Here is a 22,145-nt window from a genome sequence, read left to right on the forward strand (position 1 = left end):
AGGAAACTGGTCATCTGGTTATATTGCTTAAGGCCAATCTTTTCGAGCCACAGTGCCTTGAACCAGGTACTGAAATCCATATTTAGGCATTTCAGCAACAGTCAATAGGTTTGCAAAGTGGCAAAATTCTTGCAATACCCGCTGACGTCCATGAAGGCTGAAAATCAGGGCACTTCTAATTTGGTGCAAAATACTGGCAGGAACTTTTTTACTTTTAGATTTGAAAAAATCTTCCAAGTTTTCCTGGCTTGGAACAAACTTGTCTTGAAGATTCTGTTAGCGAGGAAATCTAGGTGGCATTTTTAAATCTCCTTTCAACTCTCATTTAGGCGAGCTTTTCTATCTCTCTAAAGAGCTGAGCCTAATAGCCCAGAAATTGCCGCTCAGTGATTTGCAAAGCATTTTCAAGCAACCTGGTTGGGTTTCAGTTTTGTTTTGTTCGAAAACATGTCTTATTTTTAGAGCCGGTATCGTGCTCTGCAATTTTGGGAGCGTTTCGCAGGAATGGCACCGCAGACAGGAATCGCAGCTGGGAGAAACAGCCACTTCCCAAAATAGGAGCCGCCCAGAAACGTGGGCTGCTTTGAATGCCAGGAAGAACGTGGAGCTAGCGGCGGGCGCGACGGGAGAGGCGCGACGGGGCAGCCGGCGACGACGGGGATCCCGTGGCTGCGCAGTGGGGATGGACTTCGGGAAGGGGCGGAAAGCTGGAGCCGGCCGGGCTGGGCGGTGGGTCCCTGCGAGCGAGGGGAGCCCGGCAGCGGGACCGAGCGCGAGGGGAGAGGCAACGGGAGGCATCTGCGGGCAGCTGGAGCAGTGCCTCCCCATCCAGAAAAACCGTACGAGTTTTGGGGAGAAACGCACAGTTCTCAGCGCAGTTCTGAATCAGAACCGAAAGTGAACGGTCCCCAGCTCCTCTGAGACGGGAGACGACGGAGGCTGTTCTTGTCCCTTTCGGCACATACGGTTTGGCCCTGATGCTCCGGTTTGCTTGTTCACATCGCTTTTGCTATAGCGGCCTTTTACATTTAAGACACTGGGTGAAAATCATGGAAATCAGAGACTTTGGGGAAAGAGGTTCTGAAAGAGGAGATTATTGGTAGAAGGAGACAAGGAACTGCCATGTAGTAACAACTAAGCCTGCATTACTTCTAGCTTGTGTTCCTGGGTAAGAACCAGACATCGCAAACAAAAACCCAAGTTAAAAGAAGGATGAAAAAAATGAAGAAAATTACCATGTTGCCAAGCCTATAAAACTCCCTCTGTTCCTAAAAAGTAACTGAAAGACGTGGCTACCTATTGCCTCTGCCACAAGCTCTCTTCTTTAAGCATAATACTGACTAAAGAGACACTGTACATGAATGACTGGCACTGCATCACAACTCCTTTTTTCTTACATGTATAGAGAATGGGAAAGCTAACGAATTTTTGCTCTTTCTCATACTGGAGGGCACAGAATATTTGTTCAAGTTCAGCACCCTACTTGCTTGCCTGAAATATGCATGAAATACGAATCCTATTACTGATAGCTGGAAACAGGTCAACCGGGTACAAATAAGCATTTCTGCCTTCCTTGCTAACAGGGCAGGAGGGCAAATCTTGAGTTCATCTCCAAATTGCCTGAAACAGTGCAAATCTAGATTAAAACCTGAAGTGTTTCTTGACCCAATTATTTAATCTCAAATGCTCAGCACTTTCTAGATACGGAATGTGAACCCAATTTGAGTTAAGCTTAAAAAGATCCTGACTGCCAGATGGGCCCCTTCTGTCCCCGCAAGACCTTTCTGCTGCATGATCCCACCCCGGCTTCGTTCTGCCAGCCTGGAGATTGGCCATGTTCACGGGTAGGAAGTGCTCCCGTGGCAGAACTGGGACACTTGCAAATTAAAATAGTCTGTTGAAGAGAAGTAACATGTATAGGAGTTTCAGTAGGGTACAGCTGGCTCCCAAAGTATCTTAAGTTCCCTGTAAAAATTCTGCATCTTAAAGAAAAGCAGCTATGAGCAGCTCTGGAAGGTAAAGGACCTCTAGGAGTCTTCTGAACTGGTTTGTCCCACACCAAATAAAGACAAAAGTCCCAAACATAATCCTATTTAAGGACGCCAGTCTGCTCCAGCACTCCACGAGTCCCACAAAAGCATGCTAACAGCTAAACAGGTAACTAACACTGCTAGATACGAGCGAGTAAGAACACCGGGTATTTACAGAAAGCGCCAACACCGTTTACTTGAGGTAGTCCTCCATACTAAATAAAGCATTCAAACTCTAGCCATCAAGATGTTTTAACCACACAACATATTATGATCCAACTCATAGCACCAACAGAAACCTACTGAACAACCAACCCTCTCAGCACTTCTGTCTTATAATAAATAGGATTTATAGCAACAGCGAGCAACCAGCAGTGTGGTTCCATGGCAGAACAGGAGGGACTGGTGTTAAATTTAGCTGCAGGCTGCAAGTCAGATGAGTTGGTGATGAATGAGCAAGGACTGCAAAGCCATGGGGAACTGATGCAATTTTTTTAGCACTTCTGTAGCGTGTGGGTAGAATTTTAGCAAAAGTTTTGGAGCGCACTGCTTCTGGCAACTTCTGTAATTTTATCACAAGTCCTGTGCTTTTTGGCTTTCCACTTTATAGCTTCAGCTCTCAGAGTCAAATGAAAATTTCCATTTTCATTTCTTCAGAAAGCATCTAGCTCTAGTGGTTACGGAGAGAAACTTGACAATGCGGGTCCTCAAGAGCCAGCAAGGCAAAGAGAGCACATGTAACACTCCCGCGCTGCGTTGCTGGGGGAGTCCTCTAACCCGTGCAGGCAGAACGTGGAGGGTCCATAATCGGCTCCCTCTTTTCCCTACCCGTCTTTTGGGCTGAAGGCATCCCCTATATGCACAAAGTAATTATGTAAAATATCCAGCACAAAAGAGAAAATCCAACATTAACAAAGTCATATTTGCTGAAGATACACTGCTGAAGGAATCAATGCAGGCAGATCAAGCACGTAAAACAGCTGCATTCACCGTGTTCGAATACACTGCACAGCTCTGCGGGATTGCGTCATTAAAAACCATATAGCAACGCACAGATAAGGGCGAGCACCTTAGTGTTACGATTTCCTGTCTTCGGACAGGAAAATTCCTTAATCTTCAAGCTTCAGCCACTGTTTTCTATTTTTACGACACTCTAGATGACCACTTGTACTTTATTTCAAGGGACTGTGCCTTATTTCATTCATTTATTGCATGACAAAGCCCTACTTAACCGATGAAACCTTTGCAGAGCCACACTGAGCTGTAGGGACTAATGGAACAGCTGCAGAATCCAGAAGAAACACCGTCATTTAACAAAACTAAACACAAAGCTGAAAACGAACAAAATAAATCCTTCAAACCCTCTCTTTCTGTGTTCTCCCCTGAACTGCACCCTCTGAAACAGAAATAGTGGATGTGGCTTTAAGTCTGAAACTTTGCCTGCTAAAATAGGACGCAACCCTGGGTTTCTGGTTTTGCATGTGCGAGGATGTGGCATGCAGTGAAGACAAACCTCTGGAAAAGCTCCCCAGCGACTCTGTGAACAGCCAGGCTTGCTGCATACGGGTTCTGGCGTGTTAGATCACAAAAAGCACTTGATACAGAATAAGACTTTTCAGCAATATAGGTCACTACGTCCCTGTCACGTTTCGGAGCATGAGGGCTAATCCAGAGTTATCTGGAAATTTTGATTCAGGCTCAACAGCCTGCTAACATAGAAGAACCTCAGCCCATAGAGCGCTTTGCTGTCCTTTGCACACAGGGTTGGCTCAGCTTTGCTGGCTGTTGTTATCTTTTAAAAGACTGCAAAAGGAGAGCTGTAGAGCCCTGGGATGCAACTAGGAGTGAACTGACCGAGATCTTCAGAGAAAAATTGAGATGGAAAACCGTATTGGATCTTGCACGTTAAGACAAATGCTTGAAGACTGAAGAAACTGGGCAGTGAGGCAAAGACCTGGGAGCAGCTGAAAGCTGTGCTGGGCCTTCATTCTCTCCGAGGGACTTTGCAAAGCCTGGCTCCTCGCTGTCTTTGCTAACGGCTCTTTCATTTCCCCAAACCAGTCTGTCTCTCACAATCAAGTCCTGGGTACTTTGCATTCATGCAGCAGCCTGAAAACTAAAGGATTCTACATTTCTTCAAAAACTTTAAACAGAAATAACCTCACTAACCAAAATGCAAGTCGGAGAGCAGTTTACCTAAAACAAGGACAATAAACGTGCTGTTATTTAAAGGCAATTTCATCTTCTTATCTTTCAGGGGTTAAATATTGGCAGCAAGCTGCAGCGTACGTAGGGTCTGTGGGTCCAGTTCTCTACGGCTGCAGAGCAGACCAAGCGATCAGGACCGAAGTGGAGTCTACGTGTCACCTATGAGCTGTACGAGCTACGTCTGCGTGGCGGGGAGAGACCTGCGACGCTACAGTTCATCAGCCATTATACAGAGCAAATTCAATAGCAATTTTTTTTCCCAAGACTTGTCCTTATCTCACCTGATCTACTGGAGAAGAACAAAAGCCTCACATATTACCAGCAACATATTAGCTTCTCTTGCATTAAGAAAACAATTCCAGACTTGCCTGAAAATGAGTATTTTGCTCTGTGACCCATCATGCCTCAAAGCACAGAAGCAATGAAACGTTTCGAATTACCCCACTGCTGAAAGGGGAATAATCTGCTGTCTCCCTGAGGACCTGGAAGTCTGCTATGAAACTTCATCGGAATTCTTTGAAAATATAAACAGGATTAAAGAATCAAATGCTTTAAACTGTAACTATGAGCCTGATAACATTAAAGCTAAGATCCATCAAATCAATGAAAAATTAGAGTATTTTCTGTCAATAATGCAAGTTGTGTGAGCCTGCAATTATTTTTCCTCCTCTGCCAGGCGAGTTTTAGAATTACAGGAAATTTTTCATTCTGCTAGTCCTGGAGATGTCGAGGTATGTCCTGCAATATGGGACACACACATTCCTGATATGAAAAATCTGCAAAAATTAAAAAAAAAGCCAAAAACCAAACCAAACCCCCCTATTATAAACCCCAGCCCATCAACAGAGGTTGCTACCCCCTTCCTTTAAAAGAACCACTTGATGTGGGTTGGAAATCTCTGTGACCCCAACGCATCTCTGCTTCTCTCCCCCGTCCGTCCATCCGTCCCCCATCCGGAGCCTCCGCGGGAGCTCGCGCATCCGGCAGGGAGCAAGGAGCTGCCGGGGATGTGGCAGCGGGTGGTCAGAGCCTTTCGAGAGGGTAAAAAGGTGAAACAATTATTCTTCTGAAACAAAAGTCGTTAAACGCGTGACCGCTGAACAGCCCTATATCTGCTGGATCTTAAAATATTTTGCAGCTATTGCCGCTAAGTTACTTTCGTACATTCAGTGAGGATTGCCCATTTGCAATTTTCAGTTGTTTAAGTGTGATGAAGGCTTTCAAGTAACAGATTATTTATATTACTTTCAAAATCTGTTAAGATTTTTTTTTAAGGTACAGTTTTAAAATTAGCACAATCTGCTCTTGTGTGTGTAGCTGATGACACAACGCATTTACTGGAGGGCAAACCGTAACAAAAATTGATGACAGTCTTTGGCATTAAATGAGGTTTAATTTTATCTCAAAACACATCCAGATAAAATGGAAAAAGATTGCATTTCATGGTATGCATTAGCTTTCAAATACCTGACTTCATTTTTGATGGATTTTTTTTGATGGCAAAAAAATAACTTTAACCTGAATTACGCCATCTTCTCTGAACCTTTTTGATATTTTCAGGAAACTGGACGCGTTCTGGAAGGGTTGAAGCTAGACAAAAGCTGGATATGGATTGTTTGTATGAAGAATTTTGTGTACGGAGAGATTCAGTGGCGGGAATGTGCATGTTTCAGGAAATGCCGAGTGTTCGATCATTAAATGCTGCTTCTTTCAGTTTTTTAAAACCTGTGAAATGTATTATGTTTATTCCTACCTCAGATGCAACAGCGGAAAGAACATTTTCCTTGTATAAACAGATTCGGATAGATTACAGGAACATAAAGTACACAGCCCTGACTGCAGATTCATTTCAGCCCTGCATGTAAAGAGTGTCGAGAGCTTTACAGATTAATTTAAAACACCATTAAAACATACTGAAAAAGCTTCAAATTGGAATAGCTGCTATCTACAGTCATAAAATGAAGCTTGATTTGATTATGTATTTGAGAGCGCTAGAAATGTGTTTCCCTAACGTGTTTCAAGACACCGTTCTGAAATCAACTCCATTCCTAGCATTAAAATCGCCTCCAAGTTTACTGCTGTCTGGACCGTAAAATCCCACATTCCCACGGGTGTGCTGTGACTCTGCGCACTGACGAGCTCCTGGCACTTCAGCACAGGGTTCCCCAGCTCCAAAATGTTGTGGGCATCCCTCAGTTTTGCCCTCACCCAGGGCTGCTCCTCCTGGCTCTCTCCATCCCCCTCGGTGACCTTCCTCTCTGCTCCCTACTGAAATGCTCCCTCCAAGCCCCCCGTGCCCCGTCCCTTGTGCAAAGCTCCCTTTCTCTTCCCCTCCCCTGCAGCAATACGGGTGCTGATCGTCCCCCGGGGACATCAGCGCGCTGGGTGACCGCCGGCTGCTGCGTCCCAGCCCCACCAGTAGAGCTGCATCTCCTCCGTGGTGGGGACACTTGGTCTCCTCTTGCCGTTTGACGCCGAGGGAGGCCAACAGCGCCCGTCCCCTCCGGGCTGCAAGCGGACCAGACGTGTCCTACAGTCCTTACGCAGCCTGCAGGTGACATTTTGGGTCTCCCTGTCCCCACGGTTTTGACATCAATTGGAGTACCCACAGCGCGGGGCCCCGTCCTGGCACGGCTGCCGCGCGGCAGCTGCCCGTGGCTGCAGTGCTGCGGAGGGATCAGCCCCGGCCAAAGGGTTCGGCTTCTCGTCAGCTCCCCCGAAACCAGAGCTCGAGCGCTGTGTCCAAGCAGCCGGTTTTTGATCAGACAGAGACAGGTCACCAAACTCCAGGGCAAACCACAAAACCCGTACTACACAAACCGCTGGCTCGGCCCCAGGTGCTACAGCGGCACGGCAAGTCAGGGTTACAGTGGAGCAGCAAAGGACGAAACGGCTAGAACCGTTGCCTCTCTCTGCGAGGGGCTCCCAGGACTTGGCGGTGCCCGCGCCACGCAGCCCCGACGCTGGGGACGGCCGCAGCGGCACCGGGAGCCCGTGACCCGCCTACCCTCACGCCCCGGCGGGTGACGCCGGCGCAGGTCCCCGCGCCGGATGAGGCTCCTCCGCCGAGCTCCACCCTGCAGGGGACACGGCCAGAAACCAGGGGCGCTTCCCCCGGCGGCAGGGACCATCCTGCCAGCGGGCTGACGCGAGCAGGCAGCTCTCTCGCGGTACCTCCCGGCCGGCCCCGCGCAGAGGGGTCTGGTCTCGTACGCTGACAGCGTGCAAATCTAGCTGTTGTGCCCCCAGCGTGTTTCTGGAGGTGGGCTGCAGAGGGAGGCTGCCAGCGGGAAACCCCGCGCGTGGTGTTCACTGGCTCTCACACCTGCTGGGAGCCAACGCGCAAGTACCCCGGTAACCTACAGCTTTACAGTGCCGGTTGATGCAGTGAGTCACAGCTGCTGGCCTGCTTTCTGACTGCTCCCATAGCACCATTTGTTTCCTGTTGCACACAGCCTCGGATCAGACTAGAAAAAACATCGCCAGAAAAAAAAAATAGATAGATGATCACTTGATACAAAATAGTACTTGCAAGGCATCCCTAATTTTCACTGAAGCCAGCAAAAACCTGCAACTAAGTAGCATCAGACCCTCCCTTTGCAACAAACGGTAAATAATTCTAAAAAGTCCCTTGTAGCAACGGCGAGTTCCAGCACGAACACAAGCAGCGCTCACAAAAATGACAATTTGGCCCTACAACAGCAAAGTGAACGTCTCCCAGGTTTACGCATGGAGCAAAATGCAGCAAGACGCATGCAGACTGCTTCTTTCTACCAAGGAGTCGGGCAGCTAGGACAGCGCGGGAAGGTGCAGTGGAAAGAAAAAGAGAGGCAGGAACTTTAAGAATACTAATGTTTTCCATACCGTAACAGTTTCTTTTGCAGTGTGAGAAGGCGGCAGCTTTCTGTGATTCCTTCTCAGGACGGGGTGTCCCATGGGAACTGCCAAGCCCTGGAGCTGGGCAGACAGTTTGCCCCCCCCCCCCAAAAAAAAAGCTTAAAAAGAAAAAAAAAAGGAGGAGACCAGAGCATGCACCATGCAAAGCATGGTCTTCATGGTCTTCACTGCGCTCTGAGGTGAAGGACACCTGCTCCTGGCTCAGGTTCTGGATCCCAAAATGGAAATGCTGCATGACCGAGCGAAAGCATCAGGGCACGTCCTTGGGAAGCACTGGGGGCTGGGCAGGACTTCCTGAAGTTTGGAGAGAAACAGAGGCCAGACGGTGCCACACGGGCAGGGATGCGCAGGGAGCACAGCGCACAGGCCCCCAAAGCCTGCCCTGCGGGCGCCCCGGTTTCACAAGGAGGCTTCACCTTTAGCGCCCAGTTCAGAGCTGCCCCCGTAACCACTGGGTTGGCTCCCTCCAGGGGCTCCTACCGAGGGCATCCTTGGTGACAGACCCATTTTTGCAATGCTGCCATACGTCCCTCAGAGTGGATCCCCCACTCTTCAATCCAGTAAGGGCTTGACCTGCCAGCCCGGCCTGGGACGTGTTATCGGATAGACGATGAGCATGAGGTGAGATGCGATCTCGCTGCCCCTGAGCAGTGACTGGTTGCGCAGCAGCTAGATTGCCGAACAGCCATCAGATACACTAGTTGTGAACCCTTATTTGAGCTGAACCAGAAACCTAGCGAGATCAGACTCCACAGGTTAAGAGCCATCACCACACTATCCCGTACCCGTCTATTTTCCCTGACCAGCCAGCTCCAGCATCTCCTCCCTTCTCGACACCCTTCAAGCATCCTCAGTAGGTGCTGCTTATAGGGAACTTTGCAAATTTATCCCAGTCCTTGGTGGACCTCGCTCTCTCCTCACTCAGGAGGCAGGTTATAATCTTCACAGTGACCTTTTGAAGTTATAGTATATAAAGGCAACACAGGATAAAGCGTTAGGCAAAGGCAGTACCATGGATTTTCAGTAGCAGCTTTTGACCTCGGCACCCTCTCACGCTGAACAAGCACGAGCTGCAACAGGCATCTCCTCTTCTAGCTTCAGCCTGCCGAGACTGCGGTATCGAGCGTGACCTGCCGAGGGTGATTCAGCCCACCCAGGTCAGCAACCTATTTCTTCACCGCTGACTACAGAGGTACAACTCAGCCTTGACCAGATGTGACAGCTTTCACTACACAGCTAAAATTAGGGGAGATGAATACCAGTGCGAGTGCTATTGCTCAGCATATACGGCAATATCCCTGACAACCATCAGGCAAAACCGCCCAAAGGAAGGATGGGCCGAAAGCTAAGACTTGCCGGGGGCTTGGCAGACCCATGTCCAAGGCACTAAATATCTCACACATCTGATCTTGGCAGAGTTATTGGGACATTATCTTGGGACAGCTATTTCAAATAATTTTTGGTAACCAACTCCTCCTTAATACACCGGGGATCCAGTTCCCCGCTTGTAAGATGGGAACAACAGCACTCCTCCTCCTTGAGGAGGTGCTGCCATCACAAGGGACTCAGGCTGTGCAGCAGTGAGGAGCATATGGGATAGATGTGTAACTGAGATGCTTTAAGGGGCAGTGTGGGAAAGTTTCACCTTCTACGGCAAGATCTGGCCATAGATGCCTGGCTTAGGAAGACAGTCAGGTTACGTGCTTAATTTGACCTTGTGATTCCCAAGGACTCCTTGGCTGCCCCAGCCCTCTTTGCACAATCACGGTCACGCTCATCTAGTTCCCAAACTTTCAACAAGTCTGCACTAATTACGCCTCCCCACTGGAGCACGGGGAAGTCATGTTTGTTTCTGCAGAGCAGAGATTGAAGCACCCCAGCTGTGACTTGCCCAAGACAGGCAGGTAGCAGCCAAGCCAACACGGGAGCAGCCGGTTTCCAGCCCAGCGGCCCTGCTCCTGGACTGGGTTGTTACTGCACATCTTTTGCTCTCTTCCTGTCTCAGTCATCAGCGTTTTACTACAGCTGATGAGACACTGCAGGTTAACAGAGATATCTTGATGACTAATTGTTCTCAACCTAAGGACAAAGTTCTCTATTTGCTGTAACAGATCCTGTGTTTCAAGTGTATTTGGTTACTCCTCCCCCCTTCCTTAAATATGTTTTCATCAGCAGGATGCGAGTTTGATTCATCCAAGACGTGGATCTGTTTGCCTATGTTTTGAAGTCTCCAGTAATGGAAGAACAAAATTCAGCAGTCCAAGAAAAGGGGAAAAGGAGATATTTGCATTAAAAAAAAGACATCTATGACTGTAAGAACTAGGGACTGGTATGTTTTTGGGTGAATCTCTTATTTGCCCGCTTTGATTCCAGATATGGCAAGAGGGGTTGCAGCCCTGGCTGTGCTAACAACTGTACAGCTACTGGGGATGCAGAAACCCCGTGGCAGACCATGTAGCATGCCACAAAATGCTGGAGGGACATATGCAAATAATTTTTTCTTCAGTCTGAATGCAAAAATATATACCTCTGAATGCAAAAATATTCACCTCTCCTACTCCCACCTGGCCACCTGTACTGGAACAGTTAGTTAATTTAACCATGCAAAAAATGGCATGAAGTGAGTAAATATTCCACCAGTGCCATGCCAGGCTCTCATTAGAGAAGGAAAGAGAAACCTAATCGCAATACTCAGAAAATGTGAAGCAACTTACAGCTTTAAAGGTGAAAAAGCTCTACAGAGTGGCAGAGGGAGAACTGCCATTCAGTGCCACGAGTGCTGTGTAGCTGTGATATTACACATTTTCTGAACCTGTTGTCATCACAAAAAAACCGTCTGACAGACAGCAGCCCTGATCGGGGCAGGAAGACGACGTTGTTAGCTTCAGGAAGGAATGCTGCGCAGGCAAAAAAAAGTGTCAGATTGTATGATCAGGGCCCAGATTTGAAACTAATACAGGCTAATCTCAGGATTTAGTACTGCGTCTTTCCTATGTCTTTTTTTTTTTGTTTAACACAGAAATGAGAAGCATCTACTGGTTACACTATTAATTTAACAGCTGTACTCACTCCATTAGATGAGTAGACTCTTTCCTTTCTAATGGATTTTTTTAACAGTCAAACTCCTTCCTGCTCAACAGCTTTTACAACCTTGCACAGGAGAACTATTCTTTTCAAAATCTGATTTCCTAATACAGATGAAGTAGTTTTTTTTTTATCCAAAGCTCAACGGACAAGCATCCAAAAAAGTCTGGCCCAGCTGGAGCAACGTGCCAAGAGCAGCAGCCAACAACATGCAACTGTTTTGCTCGAAGCCTCAGTTACAACTCTCACGTGTCTCTCTCTTGCCAGGAGCCAGCCCCCTCCTGCCTCTCCCACAGAACTGGAGCCGCGCAGAGCAAAGCGGGAGGTGCCGTCTCTTCAAAACAGGAATTAACAGTATCCTTTAGTGAGCCTGCTCCTGATACTCAGCTCATAACTCCCAGCAACCCCAACGCACAAGGTGTGCTGCTACAGCCCCTCTGCATCCCGCAAGGTAGCTGCTAGGGAAATCCCTCGCTGTCAGACCACGGCTCCCTAGGGAATCTCATACGCTAGCTGGGGTACACCTCTAGTGGGTCGCCTCTCCTGAAGAAATCCAGCGGATTTCAAAAGATTACATTCAGAAGGATCCCCTAGAGTCCTAATATCACAGTCTGGCTTCAGTGGCAGAAGTCTCGACAAGAACCGGGGGGCGAGGAGGAGGCGGTGCGTGCGGTGGGGACAGCCGGAGCTGACTGACGGCACTTTGATTCCCCCGACTTCCCTCAAAGTCGCTCAGTTTCCACCAGCAGAACGAGACCACACTTTCTGCTTGTTCGAAAGCACTGACCCAGCGTTATGATCATTTTTGTGCTTGTTTTCTAAAAGACAAGCAGCTGCCAAACTCGTACCCCAAACCCGAGTGGAGTAGGGGCTCCCCAAGTTCCTCTCCTCATCACAGCGCCAGCGCGAAGAGCAGGGACATGACTAGGAGGGTCTGGCTCCCATCCTGGCTCTGTTGTGGAGCTGCGGGGACTTGGTAGTCGCACCCATTCCCCGGGCCTCAGGTCTCTCCAAAGCTCTCCCTGACTTGGGTCTTTCACTTGTGAGCTTTCCAGCCCAAGAAGACCCCAGTCTCAGCAGTTACCTAAAAGTAGTGTAATCAGCAAAAAACACTACATTGCCTTCCAGACACCTGTCTTACCATCACAACACACCAGCACACCAGCACAATATGCCAAAACAGGTTATTTGGGACAACAAGGGATACACCAGATGACGGGAAAAAATCAACCACTACTGCAAAAAGCTTGCAGCATATGGTGTGGAGGTATTTGACCGGCCCTGTGCGGAGCCAGACCAGAAAGACGGGTCATTCGTTCCAGCTCAGCATATAGCCAGCTCTGGTTCCTCTACATAGTAAATCCATGCCCACTTCTAGCAGTTGTAAGAGAGTTTCCCCCCAAAATTTCATGATCTAGATTGAGGAGACAAGGGCTGAGAAAGGGTACAGAAAGGGGAAGTGGCTTGTTCTGGATCCCAGAGCAAAACAGGAATAAAAAGAAGGTCTGAAAGTCCTTCTCTCAGTCCTGGTGCCTCCAGGACCCTGAGACCACTTTGCATTCTCTGGGTGTAGGTACATTGTGCCATGATTTTGGGTTGAAAATATCCACAAGCATTGACAAAAAGCTGACTTCAGAGCAAAAGGTATTCCCTGGGCTGAGGCTCTCAGTTACACGAAACGTGGCAGTGCCACTGAGTTGAAGGCAGACAAATTACAGGGTGTGCTGGGGTGTGCTCCAGCACCGGACTGGAGATCAGCATTGTGCTGGCCGGGCGCTTTGGCTGAACTCTGCATATCTTTGTCTCCTAGTGTTAGAACTACCGTGAAAAAATGCAGCGAGCAATCTTAAGTGCACTTCTGTGGGAGCGAATGGCTTAGAGCATGGCTTACCTGGACAGTTAGCTTATTTTCTTTATCGGGCAGAATCCGGTAGGTGTAAACGCAGTTCCGGAAGCTGGAACAGATCAGAAAAAGGTGGTTAAGACCGTCTCCAGAAGGGAATCGCATCATGACACCCCTGCCTGTGAGAGAAGGTAGTGGAAGACCCCAAGACAGATGGGTGATTTCATGCACAAGGCTTTAAACATTTCTTTCCATTTCGCTCGTATCTGTCAACTAACACAAACCTGAAGTGTCCACGGTCACTGAGACATGTTTGCAGATGTCACTGCAAAAAGTGATATCAGAATCAGCCTCAGAGTGAGTTATTCAACTCTTCTGGCCGGAAAGAAAGAAAACACCAAATGGCTCTGGCTGTCAGTAGAGTGGGCGTCTCAGGAAGGAATGAAAAAGCAGAATTTCAAAAGACACTGGGCCAAAATCAGCAATGAATGAGTAAATCGAAGGTTTACTAGATGCATTGACTTGTACTGGAAAAAACAAATGACAGATTTCAGCTAAATCACAATAAGACACTCGACTGTTAGGCACTCTTTCATGTACAAGATCTAAACAGCAGGCACAAATCAAAACTGACCACACGATCCTGCTGCAGATGCACACAGTATGTGTGTGTCTTTAGATCAGCCATAAATAACATTTTGTCCTAGTTAAATGTAATCAGATTCTTATTTAAAGGAGGAGGGAGGGTGGCTTTTGCCCAGTGAAGGGCCACATTAACATGCAGCAGCCCGAGGGCAAGGAAGGGAAGCCTGAGCAGGGCAGTGATGTGCTAAGCATGACCTTCCTCAGCAGCTGCTGAGCTTTGTGGAACTTGCCCGAGAAGTGTTGGCTGAAAAAATGTATTTTTACTTTTTACCCAGTGAACAAGAGATTGATCAAACCTCTCAAGTCACCTGCAAAGCACTCCTCTGTTAAAACACTCCTGGCAATATGGCTTTAAGCCAACAAACGATGCTGGTTTCGACCCCTTCCTCTCAAAGGAAAAACTGAACTCCAGTCTCGGAGCTCCCTTGACTGCAACAGCAGCACTGCGTTGCCTATGGGATTGCCCTGAGGCGTGGGCTGAGGCCAGTCTTTCTGAATCATACACACCATGCAAGAGATTTTAGGTAACCTTACACAGGGAGTCACAAAGAGCAATTGGAAACCAAGGGAGATTACTCGTAAATCATAGCTGAGTTTTTCCAAGGTTGTCTGGAGGATTTTGTCACACATCTGTCTGAACCTCGATCTTTTTGATGACATTCACGCAAAGGGCTCGGAAGAATTACAGCTACCCCCAGACCTCAGTACCACTTCACCAACTGATGTAAGACCATTTCACGTGCACCTATTCACGTACCACGGAGCTGCTACCGCAAGACAGCCAGAGAGGAGAGTCACGGGCCTGATCTCGGACCCCTTGTATTGCCGCGACGCTGCTAATTTCACTGAGTCGAGGGCAATCACCGCCAGATGAGGATATGCCCCGAGGAAGGGTATAGGTTTTGTTTTTATCTGTCAGTGCAGTTCTCTTACACCATTTCCTCCTGCTGATATGCAAACAGAGCTGCGCAGAACTGCTCATGCAGCTGATGAGAGACAATTTGTGTGTGCGGAGATTATGAAACTGATAAACAAACCAGCTCCAGGCTCCTGCGTCACAGGAGGACCCTCCAGCGCCCTTCGCAGAAAGTCCCCCCGCTCAGGCCTTACGAGGCAGCTGCCGTAACACGTGTAAGCAGGTTTAAGCTGAGGACAGGCAAGATCGATGGGAGAGCAAGTGAGGAAGGACTGCGGGGTGAGATAGGAACAGGGACGAGCATCTTCCAGGATCCAGCGTAAGCATCCTCCTTAGCAATCCCCTAACTCCGGCGTATGTGGGTGGCAAAGCCTGTGGCTCTTACTCCGTTTCTACCCCTTGGCTCTCTCTCCTCAGCATTTTGCCTGTCCTAATTTCAGTCTCATTCCAGGTCCTGCCTAAAAACTGGGTATGAGTTCACAAACACACAATCATCGTTCAGCCTGGCTATGTGGGGGGTAAATACCAGAGCTGCCTCACTTTAAACACGTCCCCAAGTACTTTGTCACGTCTCTGTCCTCTAGGCCAACTAGAGGAGCAAAGGGGACGAGGTCTGGATTTTCTCCTCTTCCAGGGTACCTACTCTCGTGCCCTGGTGATGATGCAACGTGCAACCGGGAGCGCCTGGAAATCCTACCCGCCGACGGGGCTGCCAGGCGAGGCACTACGTGAGGGCACGCTAGAGGGGCTGTCCCCACCTGCGCCGGGGGCTCACGGGAGGTGCCCTCCGGGAGGGACCTCAAAGCTGAGGCCCGGTCTTGCACCGCTGCTAACCCTGCAGGCGTTCACGCAGCAGCCCCGACAGAGGATGCCCCGGAGCAGTGACACCGCTCCAGGGGCGGCACTTGGCAAAAGCCAGGCACGCTGGTGCTGAGTTGAGGATCCAGGCAGGCCGCCCCGGGTGCGTTTGAGGGCCCATCTCTAGTCCATAGGCTGGCAAGTCAAACGGTCCAGGCCCAGAAAAGGAGGAGGAAAACGACGCTGCTTCTTGCCTTTTATGGGGCAGTGTGACCAGCAGGCAGGGGACAGCGGCGCTGGGGGAGGAGCGTCCCCGCGGCACTTGCTGGCTGTTTCAGCTCTCTGCTAAGCCCAATGCTGCTGCTCCGAGTTTCAGAAGAAGAGGGGAGGCGCCAGTAAAATGCCCTGCAAATACACCTTCCCTGCTTGCCTGTGTTCATACAAACCCTATTTTCCTAAAACAGCTCTGCAAGAAAATCACTATTTCATTCTATAACATAAAAATATTAATAATAAGCCCTTCAGCTGGTTTTAGACTGATCTGCTTGATAAATATTAGTGCTTTGTAGAAAATGACACTTCTTTTTCAGAGCAAATTTCATGGTATTTTGTCTTCCTTCTCTACACACATATTTTCTCAATTTCCGTACAATCCTGGTGTGTGAGACAGCCTTTTGCAGTCAGGCTCTCAATTCCCCTCTCTCCCTCTCGCGTTCGTTGTCTCCAGCCCGCCTGGTTTGCAGAAAGAAGCGACTGAAGAGCTCAGACTTCAAACACCTCCCAGTCAATAGCACGGCTGCAACTGATATATCTCCGAGGAAGATTTCGGCTTCGGCAAAGCTGTACATTTTGTCAAGGTGACATTCAGAGGGAAAGACTTATTCACCACCTTTAACCCTTTCTCTTCACAGACTAGCTGTACAGCAGCATAAGCGGAAAGCCTGCTGTGTACTTTGACACGAGTTCGTGTGACTTTTCTCGGCCGGGAATTAATGCCAGGCCTTCCCACCGCCGCTCCTGCCCTCTTGGCTGACGAGGCTGGGTGCTCCCCATTTCTTTAATTAAACCATTCATGTAAGCCACTTCAGAATGGATTTAAGAACATAACCTTTGGCTCCCGGTTCAGAAAATCCTGGTCATGATATTGTTTCTGTTTCCTGATCCCATGTCTCTCAAGTCACAAAAGGCTTTCAGAGTTGGCTGCATAAACATTTACAATGGAAAAACTTATGCCAATACATGTTAGTGGACATTTTTACAGCACTTTCCCTTTCTCCAAAATCCCCACTGTCACCCCATAAAAATATTTTATCTGTGTACCCACTGGCTAAAAGACAAATCAAAGGGGTCGTACAAAAAACCACTCCGTGGAAGCCACACTCTTTATTCCAGCAACATGTTCCCTGACTGGCAACGTGGGCACCGAGCCTCTGCAACGCGACTGCCCGTCCTTCCTCCCGCCGGCCCTGGCTACCCATCTGCAGCCGCCCTTCTTTCTCTGCTCCCTCGACAAAACTCTTCCCTTCCACAGGTTATCACCCGCGCCTTAGCAAGCAGGCACGGCGGCTCCCCGCCTTGCAAACACCCCCGTCCCCAGCCACGGAGCTGTCACAGTCCCGCGCCCACGCTCGGCGCAGCCAGCCCGCCCCGCGCTCTTTGCAGGAGACGCGCCCTCCGCGGTAGGCTCTGCTGTCCCCAAAAGCCTGACCTCAGCGGTGAGCAGTTAGACCAGAGTCAGAAACAGCATCAGCACCTTCGCCGCTGCGAGAAATTAAACTTTCAGAAAGAAGCTACACTGAGAAACCTGCCTGTAATTTCAGTGGAGGCGGGGGCGTGAAATACACTTTATTAATTTGCTGCACAACGGCAGCAGACAGAGTCAGACAGGCAGAACAGGGTCCCACCGAGGCTCTCCTGATCTCTTCTGAGGGGACGGTGCCTGCGTTGTCTCTGCGCAACCCAAAGTCAAATGCCTCAAACTTCACCTCAGCCGCTGGCTTCGGTCTTCTCTGGCCCCGGCCACTCCTGCCTCCAGGGATAACGCTTGCTCCTCACAAACCCAGGCCGGGAGGCCCCAGCTCCCAGCCCCAGCTCTGAACTGGGGGTCAGGGCTGCCGGCTTGGCCCTGCTCCTACGTGACACATTTCCCCTGCCAGCCCCACCAGCGGGGCAGGTGGAATCGCCGCCGCGCCAGGCTTACCGCGCGCAGCTCCAGGGACGGCCGCAGCCCCCGTGCGGAGCGGGACACGGCACTGCGCGGGCTGGTGGGCAAGCGCACGCTGGACCAGAGTGAGGAAGTGCCGAGGAGGGTGCCAAGCTCAGCGCTTTGGTGGTTAAATGTAAATAGCCAAGTTGCCAACAGGCTCAAAGAGGTCAAGAGCTTATTTTCTCTCTCTCTCTGAGTGCAACAACAGTATCTTGGATTATTCTCTCCTTCAGAAGCAGGAGCAAGACGAGGGTGGTTTATTCTATTACAGCAGCAAATACACGGGTTTGTTGAACCTGCTCCCAACCCTACCCTACGCTGTGGCCCAGTCAGGGCAGACCGGCTGTGCTCTGATGTGGGCTGCACCTTCCCGGCGGGTCCAGTGGTGCTGCGCTTCTGCACCGCAGAGCACACGGGGGCAGCCCCCTGCACGAGCAGGGACGAAGGCGCCCGCCTGAAGCGCGAGGGTGAAGCTGTACTTACAGCACGCAGAGTGCGTACGCCGAAGCTATGGACTCACTGGCCCGCACGAGGAAGCTGCCATCCTTGCCTACTTTGGAGAGCAGGTCCTCGGCCCTGGAGCGGGTAATGTTGCCGTGGTACCAGCACTGATCCATCGCGGGCGCTGGAGGAAACCTGAATGCCAGCACAGGAGCTGCCAGAGCTGCCTGTGTGTCTGTGCGTAACGATCGAGCAGCTTCAGCTCAGCAGCTTCCTGTTTCAATAGTACAGAGAGGGAAAGGAAACTCAGCCGCGGACAACTTCCTCAACTCAAACAGCTCAGCGAGTGAGCGTGACATGTTCCTGCAGCCCCCGCTCGCTCTCCTCATGCTGTGAGTGAAGTGAGTAGCAAGCCCTGGTTCCCTGCCTTTCCCTCCACCTCCACATCCCACAGTCTGCACCAAAAGTCCCAGCTGGGGATCCGGTCTGCTCCCCGACGGATTCAGTCCCACAGGCTTTGGTGGCCTCCTGTCCCAGTTATGATCTGTCACCAGACCCTTCGAGTTTCCATCTTTTTTCTGTCTGCCTTTCCTGCCCACTGCAGGTCTCCATGGTGAATAAATAAATCCCACACTGCTCAGAAATACCCTGTGCATTAGGATCCTCAGCACCGACTGCCCCATTCCTGGCTTATGTGGCCCTCACATAGAGCTAGGTGTGAGGAGGGGACTTGAAGGAACTGCATAAAATTCCCCCTGTGTGTTCCCATGCATGGGAACAGGCTTAGAGGCTGATTTCTCTGGGAGTTTGTGACCAAAGCCCCCTGACAGTTACTGCTGGGTGGATTCGAAGGTCTTCCCCAGTCTAAACCCCCCAAAGCGGGATGGAGCAGAGTCATTCTGGCAACCTGCATCAGAGAGGGGAGGACTGGGGCTTTCGCTTCCCTTTTCTTCGTCCGTACATCTGTCCGTTGCCTGTGCTCCGCGCTGCGTCGCCGAGGCAGTGCCACAGAGGCGTGTTGGCAGCCGGCGGGGCCGCCGCCGCGGGGCACTGCCCTTGCCGCACACGCGGGTGCCTCTGGGTGCCTGCAGCCACGCTGCGTCGGAGGGCAGCGCTTCTGCACGGCCGCGTCGGAGCTCTAAGCAGAAGCAGCTGCCAGGCGGGGACTCTGCCTGGGGCTCCGAGTACCGAGGGAGAGTCCCCGGGCGATGCAAAGGCGCTCCTAGCCCCATGCAAACCTCGCCTCCCGGGGCCAGGGAAGCGCTGTGGCCATGGTACGTGGGTCGTACACGGGACAGCAGACTGCTGCCGCTCTGCAGCAAGGCAGGCGAGAGCAGCCTCAAACCGCACGGGGAGAGCCAGGAACTTGGGATGGGGAGGTTGCACAAACCCGTACAGCCTAGTGTATGTCCCCATCTGCCTTGCTGGTGCTTTCAGCTGTCCAAACATCTGCTCTGCAGCGTCCACTTTATTTCTGCCACGGAGATTAGACTGCGGGCACCAGCGTAACTGCAGAGTTCGGAACGCAAGACTGTGGGACGGCTGCAGGACCCCGCTGATGGGGCAGAGCTGCCGTGCGCGAGGCCTCCTGTCCATGCTGAGCAAGCACCGTCTGCAGGCCAAAATGAGCCCAGCTGGACCTGCGCGACGGCTTCTCTCAGATCCACGCAGGGCTTTGGGGACCAAACTCCCATTGATTTAGGTGCCGAAATAGGAGTCAGATGCTGAAAGCCATGACACAGCCCCACCTGGACAGTAGCTGTAGGCTCTTGTAAGCTACGGCACGGTTGCAAATCCCATTCTCCGCTGGGAAGAGTGCCTGCACGTGGCAAGGGGATTGTGTACCCACTTTGACGGTTTTGCCCTACTGCAGTGTGCTGCCAACCTCACCTGTGACGGCTGACACTTACAGCATAGCTGCCGCAGGGAGCGGAGCAGCTCTGAACACCAACGCGCTGCTTGACCTCACAGCGCTCTCCATGCAGCGGAGCCGTATGTGGACGCAGAACCAGCGGAGCTGCTGCACAAGGTAAGTACTCCTGGGATGAAACTGTCTTCGGAGAGCTTCTGCTGACCTACAGCAAATTAACACAGGGTAACAGAGGGGTACAAGGCTTGTTCAGAGAGCCGAAAAACCGATTAGCTGGATGTTTAACACCTAACTCCTACCCACCCCTCCACTGGCTTCAGCATCCAGCAAGCTACTGCTGTTTCCCTCAGATGTGTGAACCCTGTGCCCAGCTGCACAGAACTCCTCAACTTGGAGCTATAAACAAGGGGATGGGACCAAACACGTGTGATGGTTGTGGCACTAAGATGTGCAGGCTGGTTTCTGTACGGATTTCTTGGTCTTAAAAGAAAGTGCAGTACAGCTCCAGGTGCTCAAAAGATGAATCCCAGTGCACTCCTATAACCAGCGGTGTGATCCCCAATGGCTCACACACAGCACTGCCCGAAAAGGAAACAGCGTCTGTTTTACTTCTCATGGCGCTAGCACGTGAAGTCTGCGACGCTGGGGAAAGACTGATCCCACAGGGTCCTGCGCTCTCTGCAGCCTGATTCCCAAGGCATAGCATGTACCTTGCTCAGTCCTGCACAGGGACAGGAGGCCCTTCTCCAGCAGATACTCACACCATTCATTTTCTTTCCATTTGTGCCTGTGTCGGAGAAGGCCGGGGAGGAGATCTGAGAAAGAAGACATTAGAGGAGTTAACTAGAGGGGAGCTACAACATTTGCCATAGGGGCAATAGGATACGCTTAGAATAGCACATACTGTCATCCCCCAGTTGGGACAAAGCACCGCGTGAGGGCTCCCCTCATAAAACAGAAGGATAACAGGTAGACCTGGCAGTCAAATCCAAGGTAGACTCAACAGAATCTACTAGATAACTGCGGCAGCAGCAATATTTCATTTTAATTTACTTGAAAGAATGAGACCACAAACAAAGAACTGCGACACACTTTGATGCTGGATAATCAAAAATTGCAGCCCTGGCAGCCTGTGGACAAAGCAAACATTATTTTTCTCTATGTTGGGATGTTAGCCGAAGATGCCTCTAAGACATTGCAGTAAATGGCTTTTATCTGAACTGGGTGTGCTACAGACGACCAGGCAGTATTGTACCAGCTGGCTGTGAATTCGGCAGCCTGTCAAGGACCAGTTGGTACATAATGTCTGCAGGACCAGGGTCACCCAACATCCCACCACACATCCAGCCTGCAGTGTATCAGCAAGAGCACTGCTGGGCTTGGCCAGATGAAAAGTGCTCTAAGAGGCATTTGCATGCCATGAAATAGAAGTATGCCTGACAAGGGAAGTTAGATCTACAGCACAGCCCTTGGCTGTGCTGGAGTCTAAATATAGCATTCCCTCATCAGGCATCAGTAACAGGCTATTGGCCACAAAAGCGTGTTTAGACTCTGGTCTACATCAAAAGAGCAGATGAATAATAGCCACAAAGTACGGGTTAGTGAGATGCTCAGTGCTCTGCAGCTACTCCGGCCCAGCGTGTTACTGACCTGCTGTTGGGAAAGGCCTGGCAAATTACAGCCGTAGCTGCGCGGGCTCTAAGATCGCTTCGCTCCCTTCGTACAGCAGCTCCAGGCGCCCTGCAACAAACCTAGATGAGTGAGAAAAACCAGGGACCCTCCTCCTCCATCAACAGAGCAGACGCACACCTTTGCCACACAGGCACACGCAGCACACGGCACACGAGCACAGACTGGCTCTTAAAGCACATTAAAGTGCCTCCTTTCAGAGCGCACCTGAGCCTCAGAAGAGGCTCTCTCTCACCAGAATTGGAGCCGTTTCCTTTGGAAACCTGCTGAAAATCTGCCTGCTTTGGAAAGCCTTCCAGCTCGAGCACTCTCACGCTGCCCAGGGCTTGGCCGGGCCCCCTCCTCTCACATTCACGCCTTTGCAGCTTGCTGGAAGCAGGGCAACGTTATTTGCTGGACATGCTGCCCCACATGCCGATAACGCGGCCTAACAGCAGGAGCCGTACTTTCGAGACATGGGACTGCCAGAGTTAAGAGCAGTTTCTCTACGGACTATAGCTTAGTGCTTGCATTAAGAA

The 22,145-nt window shown here is 50.5% G+C and overlaps 1 protein-coding gene across 2 annotated transcripts in view; it reads right to left on the reverse strand.

The window, feature by feature from the left end:
* INPP5D (inositol polyphosphate-5-phosphatase D) overlaps nt 1-20,123 on the reverse strand; it is a 54,074-nt gene extending 33,951 nt beyond the window's left edge. For both annotated transcript variants that reach the window (XM_026109757.2, XM_026109756.2), the window contains exons 1-3: nt 19,979-20,123; nt 18,111-18,342; nt 13,111-13,174 (exon numbers count right to left, since the gene is read on the reverse strand). In XM_026109757.2, coding sequence (XP_025965542.2) covers nt 13,111-13,174; nt 18,111-18,244 — 198 coding nt within the window. In that variant the 5' untranslated portion in view covers nt 18,245-18,342; nt 19,979-20,123. The remainder of the gene's footprint in view (nt 1-13,110; nt 13,175-18,110; nt 18,343-19,978) is intronic.
* Nucleotides 20,124-22,145: the final 2,022 nt, after the last annotated feature.

Source organism: Dromaius novaehollandiae, chromosome 9 (genome assembly GCF_036370855.1).
Source record: "Dromaius novaehollandiae isolate bDroNov1 chromosome 9, bDroNov1.hap1, whole genome shotgun sequence".
Taxonomy (NCBI): domain Eukaryota; kingdom Metazoa; phylum Chordata; class Aves; order Casuariiformes; family Dromaiidae; genus Dromaius; species Dromaius novaehollandiae.